The sequence below is a fragment of the Seriola lalandi genome, unplaced genomic scaffold (assembly GCF_002814215.2).
Source record: "Seriola lalandi dorsalis isolate HSWRI2012SDOR001 ecotype SW California unplaced genomic scaffold, Sedor1 jcf7180002055009, whole genome shotgun sequence".
Lineage (NCBI taxonomy): Eukaryota > Metazoa > Chordata > Actinopteri > Carangiformes > Carangidae > Seriola > Seriola lalandi.
The window spans coordinates 138742-162574 of NW_019525552.1; the positions used below are offsets into that span (position 1 = coordinate 138742).

A 23833-nucleotide genomic window follows, 5' to 3' on the forward strand; every position below is an offset into this window, starting at 1 on the left:
AGCAGTTTGTCACTGTGACATTAAAACCAGTTGTGATCTGAACTGGGAGGTTTTTCACTCAAGTCACAGAGTTAAACACAAACAGTGAAGTTGACTGTCTTTTTAACGTGAAGGTTAATTAATAAAACAGCATGAAAAGGTCGATGTGTGTAATGTTTCTGTTATTGATAGATGTTTCCATTTGGTACAACTGAATATGAAATTAGACAAAACAGAAACAACAAAGGAGTAAATGTGTAAAGTTTTCCACCTGCAGCAACAGAAGAAGATGATGTCGTCTGTAAAATTCAAATCCATCAAATAAACAAACCTGTTTTCTCTCCTGAGGACTGAGGGATGAAGGTAAACAGCAGCCGTTTCTTTCTGTTTATATCTGTCACTTCACACTTGAATGACTCCTGATACTTTGGCTTGTGATGAAGATGAAAAGTGTTAAATGACACACGGGCTGAGCAGGTACCAGGTGTTGACACTATGTTGATGGCATCATCCTTAATACCCTCATACAGCCACTGCACTGGGTATCCACACCGTCCAAATGTGAACACATAACAGAACATGACGGCCATTTCACTGTCCTCATGTTCAGTCACTGGTGAAGACGGAGACATTGAGAGAGAAAGACAAGAGAGAAATGAACTTCATCACTATAATAATCATCATGATTGTAAAGTTTCAGAGTTTTGTTCTAACAGACAGTTTGATGTAAATACTCACTGGTAACAACAGACAGACGAACCACAGCATCTGGAGCTTGTTGTCGTCCTGACTTGTCACGCTGTCTGCAGCCGTACAGACCAACATCCTCATCTGAGACCTTCTTCAGAACCAGAGAACAGTTCTCTGTCAGACTCAGTCTGTCTGATTTAGTCTGAGCATCTTTACCAAACTGACCCTGGACAACCAGGTCTACAGATGAGTCTAATGAATGACTGAAGGTCCAGTAAGTACTGCCACATTTATCCTGATCATCTCTGGCATTTTTACAAGGCAGAGCGGCTTCATCTCCATCTCTGAAAAAGAGGAAGGAATCTTGTCCTGTGACAGCTGCTGAGAAGACGAGAGAGAAACATGAACAAACAACTGAAAGAAAATCCAACTCTAACAAAACAACCATGTGTCACTAGCCTCTGCCCTCGGATACGACCCGTAGGACGGTACCAGCTGCAATGCATCTTATCCTCCATTAAACTCTGTTCACATCAAACAACACACTCAGCTGTTATAAGACTCTAGTTACTGAAGCACCACTAGTCAAGCTTTCTACTGTTTCCTTATCTGTGTGTGTTATATGTGTCCTTACCTGTGAACTGAAGCCCCAGCATCACAAACAAAGACATTTTAATCCATTTAGTCCATTTGAGTTCGACCATCGTGCTCCTGTCTCCTTCTCACCCCTTCGACTGAGAGAACAAATGAGCTGAAGCTTCTTTACGAGGCGTTCACTTCCCTGTTTTAGTGAAGTGTCATTTCCTTACAACCACTTGAGTGTTTTTTCCCATCTTTCAGTCGATTCATTCATGTCTTCACAGACTATAATATTTTCACCTCTGAATTCTTGTAGATATCAAATTATGAAGAATCCAGATGTTTTCACAACACTGACTTTGCTGTGAATGTTTCGATCAAATGAAAAGAAGAAGAAGAGGACTGAGGAAGCTAAAGATGTGAAGACTGTTAGATCAGATAAATGTTTGCATTGCAGCTCTTCTCTTCAGAAAACAGGTGATGTTTGACAGCGCAGGTGAACAGACAGGTGAAGAGCCAAACTCATCGTTCATGGAGCAACACGGTGAGACTGCAGCAGCTGGGAGAGAACGGATAAGATGACGTGTTACTGGTCTGAGACCTGTTGGTTCATCATTGTGTCTCTGAAGTAATTTCTTCTGAGAACTGAGAAGGAAGTGTTTTGGGTAATAATGTGGGTGGAACAGCAGCAGAGTTCTACATTAACGTCAGGTGCAAAATAAGAGGCTCAGAATGAAAAGTGAACTATCATCATGGGCATCGGGTCAGGATGCACGGAAAGGAAAAGGCCACGAAACATGAATCCTCTGACAAATGTTTATTCTGAAATCTCAAAATGATTGTATGTTCAAACTTGAAGGGAAAACACAACACACAATGAAGAGATCCAGTTCTAAGGTCAACAAACTGAACCACTACACCTAAAGATTCATCAGTAAAATCTTAAACACTACAGGAGAGAGTCCAAACCTACCTTCAATGTGCCAGCACTTATCACAAAGTCTAATATCTACCGCTGTTTTGGTTCTGGTGTTTGAAGAGCAAATTCTACAACAACTGAAAAGCTTCAGTTCATCATCTGTAAGTACAATAAACAAGAAAGAAAAGTGTCTCTGATTGTCTGGACAGACTTTTAAACACTGCTGGATGAAAGGTGACAGAGAACAAAGTTAAAGGACTTTAATAGGAAACCTGTTACTGAAACGATCTTTGCCCCCATTAGAGCGACTTCATGGTCATGGTCATGGTTACTGATCCGGTTTTTTCTGTGTACAGTCACACAAGGTGACTATAAAATGCATTCAGTAAAGTTTATCATTCACCTACTATATGTAGGTAAAGGGTACATCTATTATGGTCTGTGTATTTAACCTACCTCAGGTGTTTGTGTCATATTGAAACCAGCAGTGAGCAGGATGGGAACAGTTGCTAAAAGGTTAGTTCAGGTTCTCAGATTCCTGAACATGAAGGTGTATAGGTTAGTTTAAAATATGATGACATATAGTTTAGACTCAGTGAATTCAAAAATCCTGGATTAATGTAAAAAATAAATCATCAGTCATTGAGCCCTGATGAATGGATTCAGCGAAAACTACATTTATTCAAAGCCCTTATTTTACTTTATTTTTTTTTTACCACATATTGACTAATACAGCAGCAAAGAACTATTTTATATGTGAAGATATAGTGGAGTGATGGCGTCCTGTGTTGTAATTCTCTGTTCTTTCTTTTGGTATGCAGTCTAGCAGTGTGTACATCCGAGACTGGACATGAGGACTACCGGCTCAGATCCCAGTCGGTCAGTGGACCGTTTTTACTGCCTCCATCAGTGTCTTTTTAGGCTCCGTCAGTGTCATTCCTGTGGCTGGTCCCAGTGGATCTATGACCAACGAAGCATTTGTTTGGATCTGAGATGCTGCTGGTCGAGTGTGACATCTAATGGCAGTGACGATGGAACCTTTAGATAAGCTGATAAATTTAATTTCCAAGGCAATTAGCATTTGGGGTTTTCTGTTGATCAACATTGAATACACTTAGTTGCCAATTTATTAGGTACAGCTGGGTAAAACAAACACAACAGTCATGATTTTTAGGTTTTAATGTTCAGTTTTTTGTTGAAACTGTTATAGAGACGTGTCAATTGAACTTCATGGATTTTAGAGACTTCAGTTTGCAGTGCAGTTTGTTGAATTTTATATCCTATTATTTATCATCTATTGCTAGATTATGTATGGATTTATTATACCTTAAAACAAATATTCCATTAGTAAATGTCCTCAGTTGAAAATTTAAGTAAAGGTATTATTAGCAATATATGCAAAGTAAAAATGAACCATTGTGATATTATTATTTCTTATTGGATGGTTATAAATGGATGTGTGAGTAAATAGAAGCTGTTGGAAGTGCAGAGAAAATGCAAAAAGTCAACAACCAAAATGATACAGGCATCTGTTAAAATAACTGGGCAATTGTTAACACGTCGAGGTGAAACTTTACTCCACATCTTCCTGCAACCTCTGTACAGACTTAACCTCTCACTTTAAGATCACGTGACAAGATAGTGGCCTTCAAGATAAAGAAAGCTCAAAACTATCTTGTTAATCTTAATCTACAGATAAAACACATTGTTCTGAAAGGAGCTGATAACAACAAAGGTTTACTGGTTTTTTTTGTGGGTGAACTTTCCCATACTTGGGTCATACCTGTGGGCGGGGCTGTTTCCCTCACTGGCAGCTACAAAAGACACCTGTCCTCACACTCAGACTCAAACACAGCAGGGCAGGAGACTTACTGTGATACGACACTGGCGGCAAGCACACGATGGGGATATTAGATATTTTTCTCCAGTCCTTCAGTTCTGTCCCCCTGTTGGGGGCTCTGGTGGTCCTGCTGCTCGTCTACCTTGTTTCCACCTTCATCGTCAGCTCTCAGGAGAAAGGGAAGAATCCTCCAGGACCAAAACCGCTGCCTCTGTTTGGCAACCTGCTGCAGCTGGACCTGGACAGACCCTACAACACGTTACTGAAGGTGAGGAAGTAGTTTTCATCTTGGGTAGTTTTTTTGTTGTTGTTGATGTCTCCTCTGAGTTTGTGTCTTCTACAACTCATGATGTTTCTCCCCTGCCTGTAGCTTTCCAAGAAATATGGATCAGTGTTCACCGTCTATTTCGGACCCAAGAAAGTGGTGGTCCTGGCAGGATACAAGACAGTGAAGGAGGCACTTGTCAACCGTGCTGAAGAGTTTGGAGAAAGAGACCCGATGCAAATTGCGAAAGATTTTAATAAAGGACACGGTAAGGACAAAATAACAGCTTTTCCCAAATCATTAAACTTTACCTACCGTGTTCACAACCTTTGCTCATAATACTTCACTTCAGGAGTTTTATGGTCCAATGGTGATTCCTGGAGAGACATGAGGCGCTTTGCTTTAACCAACCTCAGAGACTTTGGGATGGGGAAGAAGGCCTGTGAGGACAAAATCACTGAGGAATGTGAGCACCTGATCGAAGTGTTTAAAAAATCTAAAGGTAAATGTCTGTAATTGAACCACCTGCATTATGAGCAATATTGTAGAAGTCCCGAAAAAAATCCTTCTGATTCTGATTTTTTTTCCGTTTCCCTTGTCGCAGGAGAAGCCTTTGATACGACCCAACCGATGAACTATGCAGTGTCTAATATCATCTGCTCCATTGTCTATGGCAGCAGGTTTGAATACGATGACACAGAATTCACATCTCTGGTAGATCGGACAAACAGAAACATTCAGCTTGCAGGCTCCCCATCAATACAGGTATCATTTCATATGTTTGTAAGGCTTTGAGCACTGTGATTTCACTATACATGAAACTGTTGCAACAGAGTAGAAGAAATAATTTCATTTTTCACTTACCTGTTTTGTTGTGCAGGTGTACAATCTGTTCCCATGGATTGGGAGATGGATCGCCACCAAGACGGAATTCAACAAACTGACTGACGCCAATAAGAAACAGAACTTACAGCTGTTCAGACGTCTTAGAGAGACCCTCAACCCACAGATGTGTAGAGGCTTCGTGGATGCTTTTCTGGTCCGCAAGCAACATCTGGAGGTTGGGAAATTATAATAACTTGATAAACTTGCTGTTTTGGTTTATTGCTATATTTTATTTCAAATGAAGCTTTGACAAATTATGTTGGATCAATGTGTGGACATTAGAGTCCCACTTTTGATTCCCCTGTTTGAGTGCAATGTGCTGCAAAGCTTCAGAATCCTATTAACAAAGGCCTCCTATGTTCCTGGTTGTTACAGCTGGTTGTGTTTGTGAGTTGGAAAGCACAGGTGTGTAAAGGCCAGGTCAAGTCCACAAGGACCCCTGTGCGGATGTCCACATGTAGCCAAGAAGTTGTGACTCTAGACAGTCCGCTCTTGAAGCGCCACGGCTGTGCATGTCTGTACTGTATTCTACCTTACTCTATTCTTCAGCCAACTGGAGCAGGTGATGCTATTTTCAAAGTACAGACAGGTGTTTACATCTGGTTCGGCAGTTCACAGGTGATAAGAGAGCCTGCTAGATTTATAGATGGTGTGGATTTGGAGTCCAGTTAACATGTCCTACCAGGGAAATTTATATTTCACCTTATTTACCAAAGGAAAAATGCAGTCATGGATTTACTTTCCACTGTTACACTGATGAATGTTGGTAACAACCTTCCCAGGCCAAAGGTAGACTCATCAGTCACAAGAGGTGAACCGTAACCCTTAGTGGTTTTGCTTCATTCAAAGTAATGAAACGCATGTAAAGTTCTGGATAAGATGTTTCAGTGACTGCACTGGTTCATCTTTACATACAGGAATCTGGGATTACCAACAGTCACTTCCACAATGAAAACCTTATGAACACAGTCCTGAATCTCTTTGCTGCTGGCACGGACACAACAGCAACGACACTGAGGTGGGGACTTCTGCTGATGGCGAAGTATCCAAAAATACAAGGTTAGGAACTTGAGACATCCGCAGCTTTCATATAGCAACAACCGGTAGAGGCAGCAACGTCTTCTTCACCAACACAAAAATCATCTTCATAAAAACAAACATCTTTCATCTGCCAGACCAGGTCCAGGAGGAGCTGAGCAGGGTGATAGGAAGTCGTCAGGTGCAGGTTGAAGACAGGAAGAACCTGCCCTTCACTGACGCTGTCATCCATGAGACACAGAGATTGGCCAACATCGTCCCCATGGCGCTGCCTCACAAAACGAGCCAAGACGTCACCTTCCAGGGTTACTTCATCAAGAAGGTCAAACTGACATGAATGTGACTTGGAAAAATGAATTAAAGAGTCAAAAAATAGAGGAATCAATACATAAAGTAACATTTTAAAATATTATTAATTTCTAGTGACGGTAAAAATGAGAATAAATGGGGGCACTTTGCTTATATCATTCACCTACTCTCTCCTTGAATTTCTACTGATTCTATCAAATAAAAGCATGAACTGGACAAATAATAATAAATTAATAAAATTAAAAATTGAAATATATATTTTTTGGAACATTAGATCTTTTTCTAAAATGTATTTATATTTAAATGTCTTTGTGCTTCTTTATTCAATTTTTAATCAGTTACAGGGAGTGAACATGAGCTTTCTGTAGAAAAATATGAATAAGTATTGATTACTTTTCACACTTGAACTGGTTAACTTTCATTCTTAAAATCTAGATTATTTGTTCAATTTTGGAACTTTTTATACTTAATCTATCATAATTACACTTAATTCCACAGAGGTAGAGATGTCCTGCTGTGGTGCTGAATACTTTAACTTTCATATGCCTTTTAATTCATTTATATCTGTATTTTTCTAATTCAGGAAGTCTCGTTAAGTCTTCCATATGTTTTTCATGTTATAAATACAAAATATACCAATAATTAAAAATGTAGCATGTTTGCATTTCTACAGTCCGTGAAACATTTGAATGCTGGAGAGCATTGTTTAACATATAGAAAGCTTTTTAATTTCTGTGTTGTCCACAGGGGACCACGGTGTATCCTCTCCTGACATCTGTCCTCTATGACGACAACGAGTGGGAGAAACCACACACGTTTCATCCTGCTCACTTCCTGGACAAAGACGGGAAGTTTGTCAAGCGAGACGCATTCATGCCTTTTTCTGCAGGTTTGTGAGCTCAACGATTTGCACCTGTTGTTGACGTTCACACAGATGACACACAAACATTTTCCTTTGCTCTCTGTTACAGGTCGCAGGATTTGTCTCGGGGAGGGTCTGGCCCGGATGGAGCTCTTCGTCTTCTTCACCACCCTCCTGCAGCACTTTCATTTCACTCCTCCACCTGGAGTTTCAGAGGATGAACTGGATCTGACTCCACGTGTGGGCTTCACCCTCAACCCTTCACACCACAAACTGTGTGCTGTCTCCTGTATGTGACAACAGAGCTTGAAAATTCAGCTCGACTGACTTATATGCAAGAGAATAGATTTTAACTTGTAGGCTTTAATACTTTTTTAGAGGACCTCATATCACAGCAGTGAACTTTATTAATCAGTTCCTTTCTATTCTGTCAGAGTAGAGAAACTAATGTAACTACTTCATCATGAAGATCTGGTATGTCCATAATTACAATGCTGCACCTCCTGCCGATCTCACACTCTAACTCTAAGATCCTGAGACACCTGAACTTCTTCCTTTGGAGCAGAAATGTAATTCTACTGTACCATGGCCTCACATACAACAAGTAAATTATAATAAATTAACATCAACAATATGTATTAACATAAATCATAAATTTTGCAGTCATTTGATCATAAGTCAAAGTATTGGACAATAATATTTTTGACCTGATGATGGCGCCAAATGAAAGGTGACCACTGATATCTGCACCAAATTGCATTGGAGTTCATCCAATAGTTGTTAGGTCATTTATTTAGAACCAAAAATGTGAACCTACTGTCAGTACGTTTCATCAGTGTTAAAATGAACATGTGATATTTCTCTAATTCTTTTTATCTGTTGAATTATCCTTTTTTGAGACTTATCAATGTATTTGAAAAATTCTATCTTTTTATCTATTAAGTTGTTCAACAAAGTCCTTAAAACGTTTTAGTATTTCATCAAAATAAATAATTAAGGGATAATATGATGCGTACAGAAAAGCATCACAAATTTTGTGTTGTCTACAGGGGACCACAGTGTATCCTCTCCTCACATCTGTCCTGTATGATGAGAGTGAGTGGGAGAAACCATACTCCTTTTATCCTGCTCACTTCCTGGACAAAGATGGAAAGTTTGTCAAGCGAGATGCATTCCTACCTTTTTCTGCAGGTTTGTGAGTTCGAACGTCTCTTAATGTCAGTGTTTATTTCTACTGGCAGATGACTTGAACTGTTTCTGTGCTGTCCCTCACAGGTCGCAGGATTTGTCTCGGAGAGAGTCTGGCCAGGATGGAGCTCTTCATCTTCTTCACCACCCTCCTACAGCAATTTCGTTTCACTCCTCCGCCCGGACTTTCAGAGGATGAACTGGATCTGACTGCATGTGCAGGCCTTACCCTCAGACCTTCACCTCAAAAACTTTGTGCTGTCCCCCATATGTGAGGAGGGGGAGGGCTTAGTAATGAAAAAAACATTGTAGTTTAACAGTAGGAGTGGTAGTAGTTAATGTGAAAAATACCACTGATAAATTAAATAAAACGTATGTGAACTGCTTCTTTAGACTCCTGCCCACTTAAGGCATTTAAGATTTGATTGTCACTGCCACCGGATGTTGCACTAGACCACCAGCATTTCAGACCAAAATAAATGCTTTGTCAGCCACACATCTGGTCTCCATTCAGTTTCTCAGCTAGGTGTTATGATGTCCAGTTAAAGCGGCAACTACATACACAAGAGGCACAACTGAATAAAGTTACTTTGTTACACGACAACAGAAAACAATCTAGCCACAACCATTAGCCCACGATAGCACTGACATGATATGCTCCACAGCAATGCTGGCATCAAGCCAACTAGTGATAGCTGCAGCAAGTTAACTAACATTATCATGCCTACTCTAGCTGGTCATTAATGAGCATCTACCTGTTCATTAATGACCAGTCATTAATGAACAGCTAGATGCATGGGGGTGACGAAAAGCCAGTTCCAAGTCAAGCTGGAGCCTTTTAGCAGCTTGTAGGGTTTTTCATATCAGTAAAACCAGACCAGCATTGATTCTGGTCCACGATTGCACTGGGAAAGAAAATGAGCCTTGGACTTATCTGCGTAGACTGGAATGCACGCATGACACTGAAGGAGCTGGTAAAAACTTAAAAAACTGTGGTTGTTTTGATGTTCCACCAGCCAAAAGGGATTTGAGCTGGTAGTCCCCATAGCCAGTCCACCTATGATTTGGTCATACCTCTTTCTTTATCTGTGGCCTGTTAGGTGAAAAGCGTGGTTTCTTCAGTGGAGGAAATTCTGGAAGGTCGCTTCCACTCGAACGCTGCGTACTGCACTATGCCATCTCGTGTGTGGCCGGTCCCTGTATGATTATAAACGTGAGGAATTAATGTTAAATAACTTTAATTAGAATCACAGTTGTCTGCTGGGCACAATCTTAATCAGGAAAAGAAAAAACAAATGTTGACACAGGTTCTGATTATACGATCAATTTGGAAGTCTGGGGAACTTGTTCAATAACCCAACCAGGTAAAACTCCTGAATTCCTGAAAACAAAGGGGGTGCATCTTTTAAAAGCTAATATTGAAAAGCTACAAGACTAATTAAAGCAAAGTACTAAGTACTAAACTATATTGATGTCGAAGCATATCTCTACAACAATTAACCCTCCATTGTCTCACTGCTCAGGACTACCAGTGATTTCTAAAATTAGATAATATATGTCATTTTATATTGGTAATGAAATGCAAAGCCAACACTGGACATGAAAGGGTGCACTAGCTAAGAGCTAACTAGCTAGCTAACATTAGTTAGCTAAACTGTAACTTCAGGAAAAAGTTAGAACCTAGCTAACATTTGTTAGGTGCTATCGCTAGGTTCTAACATTTGTTAGCTAGGTGCAACATAAGGCAAAAGCTAGAAACTAGTTAATGGTAGCGTTCATCCATATATTCTTGACACAATCTAATTCAGAAACTCTGAAGGTAAGAAAGTAAAGTGTATTAAACAAACTAAATAATTAGCTACTGCTACTTACATTACATACAGTGTCTCAATTTGCTTGCACAAGGGCAGGGACGCCAACAGAAAAGGCCAAGTCACCCTTGGTCTTCATTCTGTGACACATGCACACCTTTTTCCTATCAATACCATGTTCGGAACATAAAATATTCTGGGATTTAAACATAACATGCTCAAATATTTAGGATTCAATGAGACAACAACAAGGGGAATGGAATAAAACATGGAATCCTGATCAATGGTGAAGCATTAGAACCAAACACACACACAGTCTCAGACTTATGCAGAATAAAAACAAGTGTTGCGACATGATATGTATACTGTATGTTGCAACAGCAGGAGCAGTCTGTGTTAATCTCTGAACCAGATTTCAGAGAACATGACCTAAATACCTTACAGCAGACGACAAACACTTGGTGGGCTAGTTTTCCTCAGTATGTCCCTCCCCTTGGGCTGTGCCTATTCTCCATGCACAAAAAGAAACCGCTCTTTACAAAAACATTAACAGAGGCTCTAGAAGCAAATCCATATTGTGAGGAACACTGACAGCTTAAGGATACTCTTCTTAAATCATGGAGATATTAGATCTATTTTTCCAGACCTTCAGTTCTGTCTCCCTGTTGGGAACTATAATGATCCTGCTGCTCGTCTACCTTGTTTCGACCTTCAGCTTCACCTCCCAGGAGGACAAGAAGGAGCCTCCAGGTCCCAGACCGCTTCCCCTGCTTGGTAACCTGCTGCAGATGGATCTCAAGAGGCCCTATAAGACGTTACTGAAGGTATCCACTTTCTCCTGTGTGTGTGTGTGTGTGTGTGTGTGTGCTTCTGACTTAGGTTACTTTTGGGGACTAATTTCAGACTAAATCCCAGTCACCAGAGGAGAAAAGCCCCATTAGGAAAAAGCTGATTTTTGGGTCAGTGGTTGTAGTTAGGTTCCTGGCAAGTCTCCAGGAAATTATTGCAAGTCAATGTAGTTTTTCCCAATGTGAAAAAACTAAATGAGTTTATGTGCATGTGTGAATCAGGCTTCATCTAAAAAGGTCCGATCAGGAATTAAGAAAACCAGCTGTTTATCTAAAAGTGAACACATTAACAGCCTGGTATGATTCATTATCGTTGTTTTATCTGTTTCTGCCATTTATGTAATAAATAATAATTTATACTATATTATATGAAAACTACATAAAATACAAATTAATACTTGCTAAAGATGTGCTGCAACAATGGATTAATACTTAAAATATATAAATTATTTACATATATAAAACACTGTCCAATCAAAATCAGCGCAGAAAGTCTCCTTCTATTCGTTAAATCCCTGCAGCTTCTGTAGAAGTGTTGTGTGGTTTCACCCATAACCTGCAGGTCGGGTGCGTTCAGGTAAGTTCATACTAGAAATGATCACGTGTTTGAGTATATGGCGTCAAAAAGCAGCCTTAGTTATAAGCTAAGTATAATAAATATAGTATAAATAATCTGCAAGACTGTGAAGTGAATCATCCTGTGATGTTTGGTTTTGCTCCGTGTGTGGAGGTTTGATGTGGTCACAGTTAGCTAATGTATGAACCAAGGCACATACTAATAAGAAAGTGGATCACTGATCTGAAGGCAGCAGGACTAATAAGTTGTTAAATCTGCAGCCACAACGAAGTGCAGTTACTCATGGCGGTTCACTTTGTCCACCTTCGTTAAATCGCCTGAAAGAGACACCAGGCTGTGATAAAACAGACCTCTACATACATGAGACCAGTCACTTATAACTAGATATTGTGCTTTTTATGAAGGAGAGGTCAGGTTAACAGGGCTCATTATAGGCCGTTTATAATCTGTTTTATCCTTGAAACAAATTAAATAAAAATTGTATAATATAGATAAAGATAACCAAATAAAGATATGTAAACGACGAAAACAGATAAAACAATAATTATGATTAGAGTTAGGAGTCACACATGCATGAGACTTTTAGTAAATGATCAAACAAGTGTCTGTTCATGCGTCTCGTCCTCCGTGACCCTTTTCAACCCCCATAATGTGTGTGTGTGTGTGTGTGTGTTCAAGTAAGTATCTGTAATATATGCTGCTGTTCTTAGTTTTCCAAGAAATATGGATCCGTGTTCACCATCTATATGGGAGCCAAGAAAGTGGTGGTCCTCGCGGGATATAAGACAGTGAAGGAAGCACTTGTCAACTATGCTGAAGAGTTTGGAGACAGAGATCCGATGCTAATTATGCATGAAGTTAGTCAAGGACACGGTAAGACAAGAAAAAAATAAACAACAACAACAACAACAACAACAAGCTTTTCCTGCAGTGTACCACTCAACATTTAGGAAATGTTCACAATGTGTATTTTCTTCATGTTCTGATTACACAATGAAGCCTATTAGCTATGGTTGAAAATAGACTTCCAGAGGGAAAACATCTGATAGGAAATGTTAAATATTTGCTGATATGTGCCAAGAAAGTTTTGGCAGGGACATGCTGACATGGGAGGAGAGTGCAGGGGTTAATGCAGCATGACCATCAGGTCTTACGGAAACAGTCTATAAATACTCTGTTGTTTTGTTCCTGTATTTGTGTCAAAGGCTGGTGTTGATTGTATAGAAGAGATTTGTCTGTATAAGAGAGAGGTTTCAGTTGAACATGTCCTGAGTGTTGTATGTAACTGTATCCTCTGTGAACATAAAAAAAAGAGTAATAAAGGAGCATTTCATCAATCTCACTCCTTAAATTATTCTTTCTTTTCATATGATACAGAGAAGAATTTCCCTCACACACATTTTGTTGAAATGCTTCGTCTCAGGGGTTTTATGGTCCAATGGAGAATCATGGAAAGAAATGAGGCGCTTTGCTTTGACGAACCTGAGAGATTATGGGATGGGTAAAAAGGCATGTGAGGACAAAATCTCAGAGGAAACTCACTACCTCACAGAAGTGTTTAAGAAATTCAAAGGTAGGTGTTTCAACCACCTGCATGATAAGCAACAGGCTTCATAGGAATCACCTATGATTTTAATTTTTGTTGTTGTTTTTTTGTTTTTCTGTTTGCAGGAGAAGCCTTTGACACGACCCAACCAGTGAACTATGCAGTCTCTAATATTATCTGCTCCATGGTCTATGGCAGCAGGTTTGAATATGACGATCCAGAGTTTACATCCATGGTAGATCGAGCAAACGGAACTATTCAACTTGTGGGCTCTCCATCAATACAGGTATCAGTTCATATGTTTATGAATCCAATACTTTCAGTACTGTGATTTAAATAGAAATAACAAAAAAACTCTTGAAAGCGAATAGAACTGAATCTGAGTATCCAGTCAAATCTTAACAATATTTCAAATACTGATGTGTATACATATATTTTGACAGGTGTACAACCTGTTCCCATGGATTGGTAGATGGATCGCCAACAGGAAGCTATTCCACAAATTGTATGATGCCAATAAGAAAATGAACTTGGAGCTGATCAGACGTCTGAAAGAGACCCTCAATCCAGAGATGTGCAGAGGTTTTGTGGATGCCTTTCTGGTCCGCAAGCAACATCTGGAGGTTGGGAATCACCTACTTATCATAACTGCCATAGTGCTGTGATCTTTGATTTAACACGTAGACATTTAACTCACCTGTTTAACTTTTATCAAGGCTTAAAGTTATGCATAATTAAGGTGGCCTCTTTTATTGACAGGGGGGTTCTCTCCAGTTTGATTGGCGTCACCTCAGCTCAGTGGAGTCACTGAACATGACCTCTAGGCCGCGTGTGTGGTGTTGGTGCCTCTTGGAGGCTTTTTAATGCAATTATCAGACAATTAATATAGCTTGTTGTGCAGATAATCTTTGCATTTAAAAGACAAAGATCCTCTTGATCCAAACATAACTGGCTTTGTTTGCAAGATAGAGGCATAGATACATTAATGGACAATTAGATTTATTCGGTTTGAGTTTTTATCTTCACGTTGCAAGATTGTTCATCATTGTTCATCAGGGAGACAAGCATGAATCACCAATAATCAGAAATGGTAAGATGATAATCCAGAGTCAACAGTTTGTTGCAAACATTTTACATGTACATCCTACATGTACTTTAAATGATTATTTGAAAACGGCCCCTATTTTTAACAACGTGTTCATGTTCATAGATTTCAGCTGTGTTACTGTATTTTTTTCATAACTAATACAATCAATGGTTGAAGCTACAGAAGAGTAATCTTACTTCATGTTATGCCACAGGTAGCAATAATAAAGGTTGTGTCTTGGGGAATTAACCACCACTAAGTCTTAGGGCTATGAAAACTACTCACAAGCCACAATATACACTGGATGTCTTGTTGCTCGTGTCAACATGTGGGCATACCTGAACCCAAATGAGGTCAACTCACTTCCTGCAGTTGCCTCACTTCATTCCATTTAACCAAGTGAATCAGAAACAGAGTGATAAGCAGCAAAACCTACACCAAACCAAACAAACAATATCCTCACTGATGCCAGGTAAAGGTCTACTTCAAGATTTCCTTCATTTTCCTCTGTATTTGCAGAAATCTGAGATTACCAACAGTCACTTCCACAATGAAAACCTTTTGATGACAGTTATTCATCTGTTTGCTGCCGGCACTGAAACAACCTCAACTACGCTTAGATGGGGGCTCCTGTTTATGGCTAAATATCCAAAAATCCAAGGTAACAGACTGTAAACGTGCACAGCTTTCAAACTTAACCACACATTCCAAGCTTCATCATATAAATAAAAAAGATTCCCTCCCTCCCAGACCAGGTCCAGGAGGAGCTGAGCAGGGTGATAGGAAGTCGTCAGGTGCAGGTTGAAGACAGGAAGAACCTGCCCTTCACTGACGCTGTCATCCATGAGACACAGAGACTGGCCAACATCATCCCCTTTTCACTGCCTCACAAAACGAGCCAAGACATCACCTTCCAGGGTTACTTCATCAAGAAGGTCAGACTCAGCAAAACTACTAATTCGGAGGATAGAAACTATCAAACAAGAAAATACTAAATAAATAAAAATGTCAAAAATGATTGGTAAAATTAGCTAAATGAAATACTGGGTAATAAATTATGACTACAGTTGACAGCCACATCAGTAACTGTGGGGTTGTCATTTGCTGGCCAAATTCTAGCATCCACATGTGCAAAGTTAATTTCAAGTTAATTTGATCATAAGTCAAAGTTTATTTTGACCTTATGATGGCGCTAATTAAATATCAATTGATTGATTTTTTTATTTTATTTCAAATTTATTGACAAATTTTATGTTGTCTACAGGGGACCACAGTGTTTCCTCTTTTGACATCAGTCCTGTATGATGAGAGTGAGTGGGAGAAACCATACTCCTTTTATCCTGCTCACTTCCTGGACAAAGATGGAAAGTTTGTCAAGCGAGATGCATTCCTACCTTTTTCTGCAGGTTTGTGAGTTTGAGCATCTCTTAATGTCAGTGTTCATTTCTACTGGCCGATGACTTCAAGTGTTTCTGTGCTGTCCCTCACAGGTCGCAGGATTTGTCTCGGAGAGAGTCTGGCCAGGATGGAGCTCTTCATCTTCTTCACCACCCTCCTACAGCACTTTCGTTTCACTCCTCCACCTGGAGTTTCCGAGGATGAACTAGATCTGACCCCACGTGTCGGCTTCGCCCTCAACCCCTCACCTCATAAACTTTGTGCTGTCCCCTGTATGTGAGGAGGGGGAGGACCTAGTAATGAAAAGCCACATGTAGCTTAACAGTAGTGAACATATATAATCTAACAACACTAATGTAAATATATAACATAAAATGTATGTTACCTGCTTCTTTAAACCGTCCAAGCAATAATAATATTTTTCCTGAATTTTTGGATCTTTGGATATTCCGACAGGCAGTGAAATAGAGTACCTTTCTCTTCCAAATATTAAGTACAAACATCAGGAACATTAGCAGACATATGATTAAAATTTTTTACTGTTTTGTGTGTTATCCATATCCAAATATTCATTTTCCAGGCATTTCATTTATCTAGTGTTGATTCAGTACTCTATGCTACCAATATTTTATAATATTTACATACATGGCCCTTCCAGATTCATAGTTCACTTATTATATGTATCCTGATCCCACAAAGGGCTATCTTGTAACTTGTGATGCAAAATGAAGGTGTAATATTTTGATGTATTTTTCAACAATAAATAATGCTGCAAAAATCAGTTCACTGGCAATGTTTTATCCAATCCATGAGATGCTACATTCTTTGAACCGCAGAGTCTTTAGGAAGTAAAAATTCAGGGCCTGTCTCATGGTTTTATGCTGCCTGTCTTTAATGTTCTATGTCTCTGTCCTGCATCTTGCTGCTCTCTGCCTAGACATCTTCACCTTTCTGCATTCCTTCCTGGCTGAAGACTTATTAAGATAATGCCTTGGAGCTGACATTAAACATATCAAATGTGCAATATAGAGAACACACATCTAAAAATCCCTTTTATGGTAAGCTTCAAAGCAATGACACACTCTAGTGACAATAAATCATGTATTTTCCTGACTCAATATTGTTAACCTTTCCTGGCTCACTGTCTGGACTGTAGTTCAGAAGCATTTATTTACGGGCAAATAGCCTAAAGAACACATACCTTACACTGCTATGATCACAGCTATACTGCTAACTTATAACTCTCCTCACACAATTCAGCACACAATATTGTTCAATTACATGAGCAGGTAAAAACGACTGAATTCCTGAATGAAAACAAAGGGCGTGCCTATTATAAAAGCTAATATCAAAAATGTAAAAGACTAATTACTAAAGTACTAAAATGAAATAATAAACTTGTTAATGTCAAAACCTTTGTCTACAACAACAAATCCTCTGTTGTCTAGCTGCTCATGACTGAGCGCCTCTATTTGCTAAAATTAAATAATATGATATTTTATACTGGTAATGAAATGCCAAACAAACATAGAAAATGAAGGGGCCCTCTATCAGCTAGATAACATTAGTTAGCTAATTTTTTACTTTTGCCTTAAGTTAAAGTTTAGCTAACTAATGTTGACTAGTTTCTAACTTTTGCCTTAACTTAGAAACTTGCTAACATTAGTTAGCTCAAGTGTAACTTAAGGCAAACGATAGAAACTAGCTTACATTTATTAGATAATGTATAACTTAAAGCAAAAGTTAGAAACTAGCTAACATTAGTTTGCTAAACTGTAACTTAAGGCAAAAGATAGAAACTAGCTAACATGAATTAGCTAAACTGTAACTTAAGGCAAAAGATAGACACTAGCTAACATTAATTAGCTAATCTATAACTTAAAGCAAAAGTTAGAAGCTATCTAACATTAAGCTAAACTGTAACTTAAAGCAAAAGTTGGAAACTAGCTAACATTAGTGTTCATCTATAGATTATTAATGCAATCTAATAGAGAAACTCTGAAATTCAGAGAGTAAAGTGTATTAAACAAGCTAGACATTTAGCTACTGCTACTGACATTTGCTTACACTGTCTCAATTTATGCTACGTATCAGGGAGTATAGACTTCAGAACCAGCATCCTTCAGAAGATGCGGTATAGCAATTGTAACCGAGAAAGCCAAACTGAAATGAGACAGTCTGGCATACGGAGGATGTCAGTGTAACTAGCTGTGCCCGCCCTTACTGTTGCGTCACAAACTTGTCCTGTCGCCTAGCAACCTTGACAACATATAATTTTTTTTTTCTTACAAAAACTTGAGGGTTTTAAATTTCCTTGTTTTTTTTTTTACTGTGATGAAAACAAATACTTACATTGTAATCCTAAGGCTCTCTGTCAGCGTTGTTTGCTTTCATTACAGGTAATGAATCTCAGGACTGGTTGGGTAACAAAGGATCCAACCATTAAAGCCTTTGTTACCCAGGAAAAGAAGACCACATTTGTCAAGAAGGAGCCTTCAAAATGGGACAGCTGTGATGCAATCGGTCTTGAAATGCAGCCTCAGACGGATGTAGCCCCTGAATTGGGACTCAGCTGAGGACATGAATAAGGAAAATGCATTGTAATATTTACTATTACAGGTAAGAAGGATATATAAATGATTCAATGGCCCATGGAGATGATACAGTGTTTTAATTTGGACTGGCGTTAGCAATTATGGGCTAGTTGTACACAGCCACAACAACAAAAAATAAAGCATTTTTATTTCTTTTACTCCAGAGGGACTGTTGCTGTGGCAACTTAAGCCGCTGGAATACTGAAAATTTAAAGCAATAACATGATAGTTAAGCAAATCTTTGACTCAGAGTTCAGAGAACATTAAGCAGTAACACTATATCAATAATACTTGTTGGGGCAGTTTTGTACAATTTGTCCCACCCCTTGGGCTGTGCATATTCTACATTTGAGCCACAAAGGGCATCTCTCTTTACACAAACACTCACGGAGCCTAAGACAGCCGTTAGCTCTAGAAGGAAACGGATTTGTTGGGACACTAACAACTTCAGGACGCTTTTTTTTTTTTTAAATTATGGGGATATTAGATCTATTTCTCCAGACTTCCAGTTCTGTCTCCCTGTTGGGAACTCTAATAGTCCTGTTGCTCATCTACCTTGTTTTGACTTTCAGCTTCACCTCCCAGAAAGACAGGAGGGAACCTGCAGGTCCCAGACCGCTTCCCCTGCTTGGTAACCTGCTGCAGCTGGACCTCAAGAAACCCTACGAGACGTTACTGAAGGTAAAGACAGTGACTGGGTCGTTTTCTAGTAGTGTAGTGTATTGTGTTGGCTCACCTCTTTCACTGTATCACTTTTTCGTGTGTGTGTTATAAACAAGAAAATATCTGTAATACATGCTGCTGTTCTTAGTTTTCCAAGAAATATGGATCAGTGTTCACAGTCTATTTGGGACCTAAAAAAGTGGTGGTCCTGGCAGGATACAAGACAGTGAAAGAGGCTCTTGTCAACTACGCTGAAGAGTTCGGAGACAGAGATCCAACACAAATTATGCATGAATCTAATCAAGGACATGGTAAGTGGAGAAAAAGCATACTTTTACCCCAATCTTTGACTTCCTCTGTTAAACTTTACGCCAGTATTGTCAGCCCTCAGTTGCATATTAAACATATTTTCTACTACTACTTCAACTCAGGTATTATATGGGCCAATGGGGATTCATGGAAAGAAATGAGGCGCTTTGCTTTGACCAACCTCAGAGACTTTGGGATGGGCAAGAAAGCTTGTGAGAACAAAATCGCTGAGGAATGTGACCACCTCACTGAAGTATTGAGAAAATTTAAAGGTAAACAATTTATAATATGTTTATTTATCTTAGAGTTGCTCTCATACCTGAGTTAAAAGACTAAGAATTAATTAGTTTAATTAGCCAATCAGAGTCAGCTTCGCCCATTTCTGCCTAGTAACACCTGCTCCTGAATTTGTATTGCAGTTAATGGAAGAGGTGGAGGGAACTACCCCCACTTACTCAAAACCTGTAAAAGATATCAGAATGAGACCAAAACTGGGTGATACAGGACAAAAACAAATCTCTACATTTTTGATATAAAAATTGTCAAAGTTGGAAATTGTGGGATTTAAAGCACTGGAGCCTGAGCATACACCTGATAATTACTAATATACTCAGCTGGCAATTTATTACCAAAAAAGTTTTAGACAGTTGTTGATTCAATTGATCACTGTGGAGGATGTAGTGTATATTACATTATACAGATGTGTTTCTGTTATTTAGCCTACCGTCATTGATTAAATTGGGGAGGTGGGGGTGGTGATGATGGTGTGTGTGTGTGTGTGTGTGTGTGTGTGTGTGTTTGTGTGTGTGTGTGTATTGCAGTCTATGGGAAAGCTACTCTGATGGTTAAACAGTTCCTGTAGCTCGTAGTTCAAAGTAATAATAATAATAATAATAATACATGCCTTCAATGCTACTGCATAATAAACCATGTCAACAACATTTTTGTGAAAAATATCATTCACTTTTTGCTGTTTCCCTTTCTGCAGGAGAAACTGTTGATATAGCCCAACCAATCCACTGTGCCGTCTCTAATATTATCTGCTCCATTGTCTATGGAAGCAGATATGAATATAATGATCCAGAGTTTACATCTCTGATTAAAAGGGTAAACAGGCACTTAGCACTTATGGTCTCCCCTTCCATACAGGTACCATAGCACATAAAATATTGCAGTCGGAATGAATTTTTCACTCTCCTATTTAAATCTTTGTTAAATATTATAATATTTTTTGACAGATGTACAACATGTTCCCATGGTTCTGCAAATGGATCACAAACAGGAACGAGTTCCATAACTTAGATGCTGACATTACAAAACACAACCTAGAGCTGTTCAGACGTCTGGAAGAGACCCTCAACCCACAGATGTGCAGAGGCTTTGTGGATGCCTTTCTGGTCCACAAGAAAAACCTGGAGGTTGGGAAACATACCTATGAGAAATGATATGTTGGTTTATGGAGCTGATGGATAGTGGCTGTGTGAATGTTGCTGCAAATGTACAAAGCATTTTTTGTGTGTTTTACAAACGTAAATATACATTTGTTGGTCATTTAGATGTGGGAACAGATTATTTTTGTACTGAATATGACAACCTTTTATTGCTTTTAACTTCAGCTGTTTTCACTCGTTTGCCAGTATAGCTGAGCACAGCAACAGCTACTGGCATTAACCTTTAGGCCTTTTCTGTTCATTTTGTCTGATGATGTTGTGATTGTTAAATAACAATTAAATAATGAGCCAAGGCATTTAGCGGAAAGGGATGGCCTCTAAGAGGCTGGTACAGCCACAAGTCTCAGTGGTGATTTAATCCCCCAGAATTCAAACTAATAACTACTACTATACTACTGCTGTACTACTAACGTTTCCAATTGATTGAAAACTGATGGAATATGTACTGTATGGTTTCTCTGTTAGACTAAAACAGCAGAGAAGAAAGTCTATTTCTTTTACACTAAGTGAAAAATAAAAATGGGATAAACATTTGTTTGAATAGCTGCACTAATGCTATATTACCTGCAGGAATCTGGGATTACCAACAGTCACTTCCACAATGAAAACCTTTTGAGATCAGTCACGAATATGTTTTCTGCCGGCTCTGAGACAACAGTAACTACACTGAAATTTGGACTCCTGCTTATGGCCAAAAATCCAAAAATCCAGAGTAAGACATCTTAAGACATCCGCAGCTTCCATACAGCAACAAACAGTCCAAGCAACAACATCTGATTTTAAAACTTCCAATCTCCCAGACCAGGTCCAGGAGGAGCTGAGCAGCGTGGTAGGAAGTCGTCAGGTGCAAGTGGAGGACAAGAAGAACCTGTCCTTCACCAACGCTGTCATCCATGAGATTCAGAGACTGGCCAACATCGCCCCCATGTCGCTGCCTCACAAAACCACCAAAGACATCACCTTCCAGGGTCACTTCATTAAAAAGGTTGAAACAATTCATAAGAAGAACCAAGTCTGACTTGACAGAATTATTACAAATAAACCCACTTTTATCATTAATGGGTAAAGTTTGGTTGAAGAACCCACACTATTGTCTTACAGAGGCTAGTCAAAGCAAGATTAACTTAGGAGGGGGGCACGCTCTTGAATGTGAATGTGACGTTTATCATGGGTTAATATAAATCTGGACATTGTTGTTCATATTAAATCTTTTGTAATGGCTTAGTAGAGCTGTTCAGCAACTAGTAATGGTGCAAGGCAAGTGCAAGAAATAATCAAAATTATCAAATTCCTAATCCTTTAACTTTATCATCTTCATGTCCCGAAACCCCAAAAAGTGAGAGTCGTTACAGGTGTAAGAGACATCCAGATGCCTGAAACATTTATAAGTTGTTTGAAGAGAATACTATCAACTATAATGTGGAAATGTTCTAAATGTTCTGTATTGTCCACAGGGGACCACAGTGTACCCTCTCATGGTGTCTGTCCTGTTTGATGAGAGTGAGTGGGAGAGACCACACTCCTTTTATCCTGCTCACTTCCTGGACAAAGACGGGAAGTTTGTCAAGCGAGATGCATTCCTACCTTTTTCTGCAGGTTTGTGAGTTTCAGCACTTCTTCCTTTTCATGTGTGTTTTTCCTGGCAGATAGCCTGAAGTGTTTCCTCTGTTCTCTCTCACAGGTCGCAGAGTTTGTCCCGGAGAGAGTCTGGCCAGGATGGAGCTCTTCATCTTCTTTACCAACCTCCTGCAGTGCTTTCGTTTCTCTCTTCCACCTGGAGTTTCAGAGGATGAACAGAATCAGGTTCATTTGCACCTGATCGTCGACCCTTTACCCCATAAACTGTGAGCTTTCCCTGTGTGTGAGGGGGAGGGCTTGGTAAACAGTGCTGGAAATGTTCAACATGACTTATGTAATTAAAAAAATCTGTGTTGAATTTCTCATTGGCTACTCATCATACTTACAGCAGAATCACAGTGAAACTGTTACTAAAATGGTTTTCCTGTAACTTGAGAAAAGTAAAAATGTAACATTTGGTTTCCACGTCAAACAAGACCTCAAGATATTTGACCTTTGTGGCGTCAGCTAACCTGAAGTGTGAATTCACAGTGCAACGCGTTCTACCAGAAATTGTTTTCATATTCCCAACTTCTTTTCACAAATACTAAGTTTTGCTAAAAAAATTAAATTACGCAAAGATGATGTCGGCTGGTAGTTCTTTTTTCTAGTCCATGATGTGCTATATTTTTGTGCCTTGAAAAAGTTCTGAAAGCATCTCATGTCACCGTGACCACAACATTAACTAGGACGATGATGTTTGCCTAACCTTAACCAACATCAAAACAAGGTTATCATGCATTCGGTGCAATAACTGGATATTATAGAATAACACAAACTTTGCAGATACCTTCTTACATAAGAATTGTGAGGAAAATTACAATTATGCTGTGTTTTCATCATGTACTGATTTCACAATCAGCCTATAAGTAGACATTGGAGGTGAAACGTTTGATAGGAAATGTTTACTCTTGTAAAGGAGCAAAGAACGTTTTGTCTGGGGCATTTGTCTGACCATCAGTGTGACCATTGGGGCAGGAGTTTTCTGGGAGGAAGGTACTATGAGGTCATATTTGATGTTCAGTGGCTTTTAAATAAGATAAATATTAAGCTGACTAAAACATGCCTTTCATGACAGTAGCAAACCTGTCTTATACACCTTCCTGCACTCCTTCCTGGATGGAGAAGCATTAGGCCAATGTCACTTGCACATGTAACTGAGTGTTGAGTGTAACTGTATCTTCTGTGTACATGCTGAAAAGAGTAATAAAGGAGAATTTCATCAGTCTCATTTAGCTTCAGATAATCTTTCCTTTTCAGTAAGATTTCCGTCACGAAAGGTTTCCTCAATATAGTAATAAAAACACTGCATGGTGGGAAGTTGTTTTTTTTTCTTATTAGAAAATCAAGTGATCTATTTAGGCAACATGACAGTAAA

General features: G+C 39.1%; 4 protein-coding genes across 7 annotated transcripts in view; 3 read left to right on the plus strand and 1 right to left on the minus strand.

Annotated features, from left to right (window-relative positions):
* Positions 1 to 4162, minus strand: part of LOC111647827 (uncharacterized) — an 11367-nt gene extending 7205 nt beyond the window's left edge. Inside the window, exons 1-4 of the mRNA XM_023397502.2 lie at positions 4040 to 4162; positions 1304 to 1807; positions 718 to 1050; positions 311 to 592 (exon numbers count right to left, since the gene is read on the minus strand). Coding sequence (XP_023253270.2) covers positions 311 to 592; positions 718 to 1050; positions 1304 to 1373 — 685 coding nt within the window. The 5' untranslated portion in view covers positions 1374 to 1807; positions 4040 to 4162. The remainder of the gene's footprint in view (positions 1 to 310; positions 593 to 717; positions 1051 to 1303; positions 1808 to 4039) is intronic.
* LOC111647823 (cytochrome P450 2K1-like) lies at positions 3932 to 9052 on the plus strand. 4 transcript variants are annotated; one of them, XR_015436593.1, is made up of 11 exons: positions 3956 to 4275; positions 4378 to 4540; positions 4625 to 4774; positions 4877 to 5037; positions 5153 to 5332; positions 6075 to 6216; positions 6333 to 6517; positions 7252 to 7393; positions 7476 to 7655; positions 8416 to 8557; positions 8642 to 8769. XR_015436593.1 is itself a non-coding variant. In XM_087171566.1 (9 exons), exons 1-9 carry the CDS (start codon positions 4069 to 4071, stop codon positions 8827 to 8829), a joined length of 1518 nt encoding a protein of 505 aa, XP_087027692.1. In that variant the 5' UTR covers positions 3932 to 4068; the 3' UTR covers positions 8830 to 9052. The 4 variants fall into 4 exon arrangements, 3 of the variants coding, with proteins under 3 accessions (XP_087027692.1, XP_087027691.1, XP_023253266.1); XM_087171566.1 differs by lacking the exons at positions 7476 to 7655; positions 8416 to 8557 and having other exon boundaries at positions 3932 to 4275; positions 8642 to 9052; XM_087171565.1 differs by lacking the exon at positions 8642 to 8769 and having other exon boundaries at positions 3938 to 4275; positions 7476 to 8550.
* Positions 9053 to 10895: 1843 nt separating this feature from the next.
* Positions 10896 to 16602, plus strand: LOC111647824 (cytochrome P450 2K1-like). Its single transcript, XM_023397499.2, has 9 exons — positions 10896 to 11189; positions 12501 to 12663; positions 13214 to 13363; positions 13462 to 13622; positions 13780 to 13959; positions 14943 to 15084; positions 15174 to 15358; positions 15688 to 15829; positions 15914 to 16602. Exons 1-9 carry the CDS (start codon positions 10983 to 10985, stop codon positions 16099 to 16101), a joined length of 1518 nt encoding a protein of 505 aa, XP_023253267.1. The 5' UTR covers positions 10896 to 10982; the 3' UTR covers positions 16102 to 16602.
* Positions 16603 to 18498: 1896 nt separating this feature from the next.
* Positions 18499 to 23686, plus strand: LOC111647826 (cytochrome P450 2K4-like). Its single transcript, XM_023397501.2, has 9 exons — positions 18499 to 19096; positions 19227 to 19389; positions 19510 to 19659; positions 20376 to 20536; positions 20626 to 20805; positions 21409 to 21550; positions 21639 to 21823; positions 22293 to 22434; positions 22520 to 23686. Exons 1-9 carry the CDS (start codon positions 18890 to 18892, stop codon positions 22684 to 22686), a joined length of 1497 nt encoding a protein of 498 aa, XP_023253269.1. The 5' UTR covers positions 18499 to 18889; the 3' UTR covers positions 22687 to 23686.
* The last annotated feature ends 147 nt before the right edge of the window (positions 23687 to 23833 follow it).